The sequence below is a fragment of the Astyanax mexicanus genome, chromosome 23 (assembly GCF_023375975.1).
Source record: "Astyanax mexicanus isolate ESR-SI-001 chromosome 23, AstMex3_surface, whole genome shotgun sequence".
Classification (NCBI taxonomy): Eukaryota; Metazoa; Chordata; class Actinopteri; order Characiformes; family Acestrorhamphidae; genus Astyanax; species Astyanax mexicanus.
In genome coordinates, this window is record NC_064430.1 from 1147737 (window position 1) to 1157500 (window position 9764).

Genomic DNA, 9764 nt, shown 5'->3' on the forward strand with positions numbered 1-9764 from the left:
AAAAATGACATCAGCTGGCCTGATGGTGGCGCTATAGAACAATGTTTTTCGTTTGGGTGAATATCTCAGCCATTGTGAAGTCTAGAGGGAAAATTATTTTTAAATCTTATTCTGGCAAGTTTTCCGCATCAAAGATTCAATGGAAGTTTTTAGCTCCGCCCACCGCTGCCATATTTACCAAATCTACAAAACACAATATTTTCTACTATTTGTGGATACAGTACAGTACTGTGCAAAAGTTTTAGGCACCAAAGCAAATGACACTAATCCATTTATCTCAGCAATATGAGTGTTTTACCTGATAAAAAAAGGACCACATATGATTTAAACAGATGCAAATAAACATAAATACAGTAAAACGTTTATAATCGTCTCATTTTTAACTATAAGTATGTTTTATATCCTGTGAGCCGAGCTGAAGAATAAAGTGTAGAGATTCCAGATTTCTCCTGGATGCTCCTCCTCAGACAGCATGTGTATATTATTATGTTCAGTTCCGTCAGCAGCTCACCTGATTTACCACATTTACCAGTAATTTACCACCAAACCAGGTGTTGATTAATATGACGAGAACTAGAAATAAATAACTCTATTAAACTCAGATTAAGAGGAGGAGAGATTAGGAGATGTTTTGTTGTTTTAAGGAAAACTTTTAGCTTTTTGTAAATTTGCTGTTTGTATTTATTGTAATGCTGAGTTAATGTGTTTTACCGAGATAATAAATAAACACTTACTGCACAAATAAGAAGCTTTTTCTTTACTGAAATTCTCACAGGTGTCTAAAACTTTTGCACAATACTGTATTTATTAACAACATTGCTGCTATATGCAATTCAGTTATCTTCGGGTGGAGCTTAGTTCAGATAAATGGCTAAAAATCAAGATCACCAAACTGTATTTCAATGCAGATTAGCAGTTTTGTTAAACACATTGTTTTCTTTGGAAGGTGTACAATTTTCACTCCAATTAAGTGATAGGTGGCGCTATAAAAACTAAAAAAAAAATGTTTCTCAACAACTACTTGGCCAATTAAGTTGAATGTTAGTTTGAAAGATATAAAGTTATACCGGGTTACACCTCCAGAGTATTGATTGCAATGGCGTATCTCCTTTTAAGGAACTCAAGGACACTTTACAAACACAGAGACCACCTTAAAGTAGAACTCTGGTGTAAAATGGACTTTTATTGTAGTAAAACATGATAAAAGTTCTTATCTTTGATGAATAGCACACCTCCGTTCTCCCACAGCGTTCAGAGATCCAGAAATTTAACAGTTTATCCAACAAACACCCTTCAGACTGGGAGATAAATGGGTGATAAATCACTAGCTTCAGCTCTGAGCGCCGCCATTACTGTACTGATAATGACATAGACATAGACATAGACAATGACATAGACTCCACATAGCATAGCAGCCGGCGCCAGGAGGCAGACTATTCAGAGTCTATGTATATATATGTCTATGTTATTATCAGTACAGTGATGGCGGTGCTCGGAGCTGAAGCTAGTAGTGTTATAGGATGTAAACAGTGGTTTTTAATAAGCTTTTTTTAAAGCACTTTTTAAGTTATTAATGCCTCGTTTTAAATATCAGAGCTCTCTGGATTCTAGTAAGGAGGTGTGGAGCTACTTTGAGCTGGATAACGGTGTAAAAAGTGATTTATCAGGGTAAATTATGCTCCGTATCACCCAGTCTGAAGGGTGTTTGTGTATAAATTGTTAAAATATCTGGATCTCTAAACGCTGTGGGAGAACGGAGGTGTGCTATTCATCAAAGATAAGAACTTTTTCCTTTAAGTACATTTTCCTTTAACAGACCATCCGCCTCTTTTCCAGGTAATAACTGAGTTAATTGATGTGGACGTGATGAAACTATAGCTTTGACAAAATTGTCTTTTCTACAGTAATTGGAAATGGGAATTTGAGCTGCAGTTACATCAGTTACACTCCACTGCCGGGTCATTCGGCCGTCCCCCGTCCTCATCAGCCCAAAAATACTGATCCACACGGCCTGGAAAAGCTTTTAAACCCCCCCAGAGCTATCAGTGCTATTGAACAGCAAGAGTACGGTGAAGAGAGTTGGGTAGAATGGGTGCCAGATCATATCATATTATATTGTACTCAGTAAAGTCTTTAGAATTAAAAAATGATTTTAAAAAATCCATATTGCGTGCATCAGCAAAAACATCAATCACAAACAGAGTTTACAATTCAATATAATCAATCCAAAACTTAATCTTAAACTTAAACTTTTTTTGTTGGGGGCCAGAGGGAGAAATATATTTGAAGTCACGGGTCACAGACTCTATAATAAAACACATAATGAAATATACCACTTTAAATAATACATTTTCCTGATTACTTTCATTTACACACCATTTTACTTGACTTACTATCTTTATCTTTGACAGTGTTGTGTAAACTAAGATTTTTCAAATTGATGTTTCATTTCATGATGTCTCTTAATATTAAATTCCTTAATTACGGCAACTTTTAGACTCTTTGGCCCGTTTTTCTGCGCTAGAAATGCGCACTCTCTCCGCTTTTAGACTCTTTGGCCCATTTTTCTGCACTAGAAATGCGCACTCTCTCCGCTTTTAGACTCTTTGGCCCGTTTTTCTGCGCTAGAAATGCGCACTCTCTCTGCTTTTAGACTCTTTGGCCCGTTTTTCTGCACTAGAAATGCGCACTCTCTCCGCTTTTAGACTCTTTGGCCCGTTTCTGACACCTAGTGTTCAAACTTTGAATCTCACATTATAAAAACCTGCTTAACAGCGGGCCAACTTTCATTCTATTTCTAAAATACCTCGCGGGCCGCTCCAAAAAAGGAAACGGGCCGCAAGTTTGGACACCCCTGCCATAAAGAGTTTAACCCTACTAACTGGATACCCCTCTCTGGTTCCCAGCACATGTTTCAGCCCATACTGTAAGCAGCTATTAGTACAGCAACAAAGCAGAGCTAACAAACATCACTAACCACACAGACACTATAATATACAGCAAACACTTTATAATAACCACATTTAACCACCACCAAAATACAAAAATACAGCAGCAGCAGACAGAGAGATAAAAGGTTATGTTATAATCTATTAACAGAGTTTTAGCGCTGGATAAGCAGCTGGGTTTTTTTTTTTTGGTTGTGTTTGTAATGTGGTTGATTTAAAAAAAGTAAAGAGCATTTCATGTTAAGAGACGGAAGGGTGCAGAACATTACAGCAGCCCTGCATATATATATATATATATATATATATATATATAATCCTCTATGTGTATTTGCTTCTAGAAGTTTCTCACAGTCGTTTCTGATCATTTCAGCAGCTCAGGTCTAAATACAGCACAGGCTTCAGCTTCACCCACATCATACCCACACTGTATTTATACCATGCTATGCCATTCAGAGCACACACACACACACACACACACACACACTGATATAATACACAAACTTTAACTGCAGGTTCTCTCCTCAAATGATCACAACTTACGTAATATCTTCCCCTGCAACAATACATTAACAAAACACCCAATAAATAATCATTTATTAACAGTTAACAATTTATTAATGGGTCATTTGTTCATGCATATAAATACATATATAAATATAAACTGTAAGAAGTGTACAGCTCTAATAAAACTATATATTCATGTTTCATGCTGATAATACATAATAAAACAGCTATTTTACAGGAGAGAGAAAAAACCCTGTAAACTTTCAATGGAAGTCAATGTAAAAAGAGTTTATTTCAGGTCATTTTGAAGAGTTTCTATTGGTCCGTTCATCAAGACATTTTGGTACAGTGTAAGAGACAGTACGTCTGTTCAAATTATGTAGTAAACTAAAAATTGACAAAAAATGAAGATAAGTGTTTTTCATTGGACAGCCACGATATACTTTAGTAAAAAGTGATATATTGGTCTACATAACAAAAAAAAAAAAAAAATATATATATATATATATTTTTTTTAGCAATGTTTTATTTCTACAAAAAAGCTCTATATAATATATTTTGGCACCCGCATTCATTATTACATTGTGTTACTAATTATTACTATTAAATAACTAATTTTTTTACTTTTAATATATTTAATATATTCAATATATGGACCTTTTATTAAAGTTATTTAAGTTATTTGCATAAAAAAGACAAAATAAATGTTTATTTACCCTGATAACTTGCCATAAGTCATGGGATTCTCTCAAATTTACACGGCCAATTACCCAACCCACTCATTAGGACTCCTCCTATCGCCCTGTCACTAGTGATGCTCCTCAACACCAGGAGGGTAAAGAAGACCAGCACACGCCCCCTCCGATACATGTGAAGTCAGACTCCGCCTCTTTTTGAACGGCTGATTTCGTTCTTTTTACAGTTGTGTTATTTATTATATTTATTAAATATTTAGAATTATTTATATTTATTCATGTTTGTGTGTTGAGTTATTTTCAGTGGACAGTAAATCAATACTGTTATACACGCCTGCCACTGACTACTGCAGTGCTGTCCCAGTAAATTAATATAATTAAATGCAGCTCTGGAAAAAAAATCAGTTTCTCTGATTTTGCTATTTATAGGTTTATGTTTGAGTAAAATGAACATTTTTGTTTTATTCTATAAACTACAGACAACATTTCTCCCAAATTACAAATAAAAATATTCTCATTTAGAGCATTTATTTACAGAAAATGAGAAATGACTGAAATAACAAAAAAGATGCAGAGCTTTCAGACCTCAAATAATGCAAAGAAAACAAGTTCATATTCATAAAGTTTTAAGAGTTCAGAAATAATCAATATTTGGTGGAATAACCCTGGTGTAATCTTGGCATCATGCTTTCCTCCTCCACCAGTCTTACACACTGCTTTTGGATAACTTTATGCTGCTTTACTCCTGGTGTAAAAATTCAAGCAGTTCAGTTTGGTGGTTTGATGGCTTGTGATCATCCATCTTCCTCTTGATTATATTCCAGAGGTTTTTAATTTGGTAAAATAAAAGAAACTCATCATTTTTAAGAGCTCTCTTATTTTTTTCCAGAGCTGTATATACAGAAATGTAAGGAATTTGGAACTTACTCGGAGGTTACCGTAGCCCACATTACACAGCTTCTTACCTTATCATATTTACAGATGATCTCTGCTCGTTCCTCTGCTATTAACACCTCTATGTCCTTCTTCATGTCAATATCTGAAAGAACAGAAACAGGACTTCAGTTACCTGCTAATAAGAATATTTCGTGAAAATAATATAAAAAAAATACATTAAAATGCTGAAACAAGAGGAAAACCGTGAACAGCACTGCAGTTTCTGTGTGCTGGCTCAGTGCTGAGGTTTCCATCCTCCTAATGCACAGAGCAGATGTCAAAATAAAGCATAGTGTTCAGAGTTACGAGGGAAATGTAAAGTGTTTATTTCAGAGCCGTGCTCGGAGCGGTGCTCGCCTAAACACATTTTAAACATAAAATATAAACCAGACAAACACACACTGACTTCACCTCCACTCCGCAAAAAGAGTTCAGCTCTGAAACAGGATTTCAGGAGGATCTGTGAGGTGAAAACGCTCCTTATTTGACACAGGAATCCAAATTTACAGCTGGACTATCGTCACTGTGCACCGCAGCTGCTGTATATCTACACTGATGGGCGTGGTGTTCTGGAAATGAGGTGTGTTCAGGTACATTTCTGGAGTTTTGCTTGTTTATCTTGGTAACAGAAAACACAGGAGCTCCACTGACTGAATACAACCTAGACAGACGCCAACAGTCAGACGTTCATCGCTATCTCGGTAACACAGGCGCCGTGCCGAGCCGAGCGTACACCCCCACTAATTACACACACATGAACACACAGCAGCACAAACCCAACTTTTACATCAACAATAAACAGAATAGTAAATAAAATAACATTGCTGTTCCCGTAAATGAGCTGCTGGAGCTCCTTCACAGCGTCAACCAGCAGCTCAGTTTCCTCTGCTGAGAAGAGTTTGTTGAACACGTCCAGGTAGCTGCACCGTTAAAATAGCAATCCACCAAAGACAGAGCTCACCTGGTTCTACTCTTAAAGAGAATGATGATCAAGTGACTAATTAAGATGAAATAATTAATACACGCCTTTGTTACGCTTCGTTTAGAGCAGAGCATGGTGTACTTTTCCCGTTGTTACGATAGCAAAGACACACTGATACGCCCTAAATCAACAGCTTGCCTACATATCACTAAAATGAGGTCCATAATGAATGAAACAGAATATCTAAGTTCTTTAATCATAATACTGAACTTTAAACACAAATTTACACTGAATTAAGCTTCATGTGTATTAGATTGTATATTGTTTTGTATTTATTACGTTTAGTTTCGGTTTCACACTGCAGTTTAGTGACTGAGCGCATTAAACAACTTTATTACATGCTGTTAATCATCATCATCTACAGTCTCCTCTAAAAATGTTTATATTCATAATAATAAAAGATGAAAATTTGACCAAAAGTTCAAGATCTGAAAATTATTTTATCTTTTATTACCAGGTATTTACATCTGGATCTGATAAACTGTGCCGGGTCTGTGCTGTGTCTGTGCCGGCTCTGTGCTGTGTCTGTGCCGGCTCTGTGCTGTGTCTGTGCCGGCTCTGTGCTGTGTCTGTGCCGGCTCTGTGCTGTGTCTGTGCCGGCTCTGTGCTGTGTCTGTGCCAGCTCTGTGCCAGGCCTCAGCTGGCAGCGGGGGCGGGGCTGAGTCTGTGCCGGGTCTGCTGACTGTGTCACCCCCACCACCACCTCCCCCTCGGGCCTCAGACATCTGCTGCTCACCAAAATAGATCCCACACCAACCCACAGCCCCACATAACCCCACCCCCTGCCAGGCTAAACACAGGCCTGAGGTGGGTATTCCTCAGACTGACAGGGACCAGCACAGATATTATAATAATTGAACAAAACCTCATCAATGAGACCACTGACAATGAAGATGATAGTAGAAAAATCCCTCCATTCATTCATCCATCAATCCCTCCATCTGTCTAGCCATTCATCTGTCCATCCAATCCTCCATCCATCCATCCATCCATTCATCCATAGATCCATCCAATCATTCAATAATCTAGCCATCCATCAATTCATGCACCAATCCATCCATCCATACATGCATCCATCCAATTATCTCGCCATCCATCCATCCATCCATCCATCCATCCAGCCAATCATCTAGCCATCCATCCATTCATCCATCAATCCCTCCATCCATCAATCCCTCCATCCATTCATCCATCCATGCATCCATCCATCCATCCATCCATTCATCCATCCATTCATCCACCAATCCATCCATCCAACTCCTCCATACTTCCATTCCTAAATCAAATTATCCCTCAATTCATCTCTCCTTCTATCCATCAATCCATGCCATCAACCATCAATCGCTCCATCCAACCATCCAGCAATCCATAGATACACCAATAACCTATCAGTATCTGTTTTTAATTATTAGTTTAGATATGAATAAAGATTGGTGTCAGAAGTGGTTAATTTAAAGTTATGTTTAAACACTGCCATGAGATAGCCACGTTATTTTAATTATTCTTAATTTTCTTTATTTTTGCTCATATGAAAAAACACTGAAAAAAATACTATTGCATATACCAGAGTGACATACCAGAGTTCAAAAGAGGACAAATTGTTGGTGCACGTCTTGCTGGAGCATCTGTGACCAAGACAGCAAGTCTTTGTGATGCATCAAGAGCCACGGTATCCAGGGTAACGTCAGCATACCACCAAGAAGCACCAACCACATCCAACAGGATTAACTGTGGACGCTGTAAGAGGAAGCTGTCTGAAAGGGATGTTCGGGTGCTAACCCGGATTGTATCCAAAAAACATAAAACCACGATCAAATCACGCAGAATTCAATGTGCACCTCAACTCTCCTGTTTCCACCAGAACTGTCCGTCACCACAATCAATTACTGTGCTCTAAAACCAGGTGTTTCAGTTTCACTATCCAACACCTGTATATATATATATAGCTTATCGTGAGATACTGTATCTATTACCAAATATGATAAATAAACAGCTCATGCAGTGTGTGTATAACCCAGGCTGACGGGCACCTGTGGCAGTTGGCGCGCTCTGTTGATGACTTTTATGTGCCATGTGTGCCCGCAGGAGGCCGGTCAGCAGTGCCATGTGTTCAGCAGTGAGATACAGGACTGTTCCTGTAGGGACTCTCTCAGCAGGTCCTGACCCTCGACAACTGCACCTAACTGCATTCCTCCAGTCTTCTCTTTCAGAACAACTGCTCACAAAATCCTCATTCCTTTATTTTACTCTCCTCCTCTCTCTCACAGATCTACTCTATATATATTTATATTTATTTCCAATATTATATTTATATATAAGTGCTACACTGATGGTGATCAGAGTACATAGTAAATGAATAGTGAAGTGATCTATCAGATTATGAAGGAACACATAAGGAATCATGTAGTAACTTAAAAACAGTGTTAAACAAACCTAAATACTCTGTGAAGTATTTAGATACTCTTATCTGAGGAGCTGTTTGTTAACTTGTGGTTTCTGAGGCTGAAAACTCTGATAAACTCATCCTGTACAACAGAGGAAACTCTCGCTCTTCCTTTCCTTTCCTGGGGTGAAGTCCTGATGAGTGCCAGTTCCACCATTATAATGTTTTTCATGGTCACTTAAGGATACTTTCAATGTTCTTGATATTCTTCTTTTTCTGATTGGTTGACCCTAATTTCTTCTTAAAATATTTTTTTTATCTTTATTTAGTTGAATAGTATTTGTTGCTTCTCATAATCTGGATTCGAACATTACTGAAATATTCACTGTTCACTGTATACCTGTAACTCTACCTCTTCACTACTTTACTTTAACTGATGCTCTCAAACTTTAACATTAAGAGACAAGAAATTAACTCAAGTAATTAACTCTTGATAAGTTCAGCACAGCTGTTAACTGAAAGCCTGAATTCCAGGAGACTCTACCTCATAAAACTGACTGAGAAAATCCAGCAGAGATGTTCAAAACTCATCATCTAAACAAGAATCTAAAATATAAAATATATTCTGGTTTGTTTAACATGTTTTGTGATTAAGTAATGTTATATGTTTTTCTTCATAGTTTGAATGATTTTAGTATTAATCTACAATGCAGAATAGTATAAAATAATGAAAAAAAAACAAACACTGAATTTAAGGTGTGTCCAAACTTATGACTGGTACTGTATTATATATAATATATAGTATATTCCTAATATGTCTGATAATATCTGTTTATTTCAGTATTTGTGTATTGGTAAGAACTTGGCATTACGATACATATCAGGATACAGGGGTTATATAATTATTATAATATATCAATATATAATATCTCATACTCATACTGCAATATATATATATAAGCAATAAGAAATATATATATATATTTTTTCATTTAAATTCAATTTTAGAACATAATGTTTTAGTCATAGTCCACAAACTATACTGTGTTCTTCAAAAACAATTCAATATAGCAAAACAAAATATACCAATAATTTCATTTATCAACATTTATCATTTATGTCTTGCAGAAATCAGATAAAAGACTATAATTATATATCAGTCCTCCACTGAGACATCCTCCAAACACAGTGTAAAAACACCTCTCATCTTTTTTGACCCAAAATCCTAATCTTTTAACCAAAAGTCAAGCGGGGTCTACAGATCAGAAACCCCCCCGACCCCAAAACACACTCCTTAATCCACACTTTCCCCACAT

General features: G+C 36.8%; 1 protein-coding gene across 1 annotated transcript in view; it reads right to left on the bottom strand.

Annotated features, from left to right (window-relative positions):
- si:ch211-288d18.1 (USP6 N-terminal-like protein) overlaps window positions 1-9764 on the bottom strand; it is a 45631-nt gene that overhangs the window by 20416 nt on the left and 15451 nt on the right. The window contains exon 2 of the mRNA XM_022665250.2: window positions 5113-5186. Within this exon, the coding sequence (XP_022520971.2) occupies window positions 5113-5178 (66 nt within the window). The 5' untranslated portion in view covers window positions 5179-5186. The remainder of the gene's footprint in view (window positions 1-5112; window positions 5187-9764) is intronic.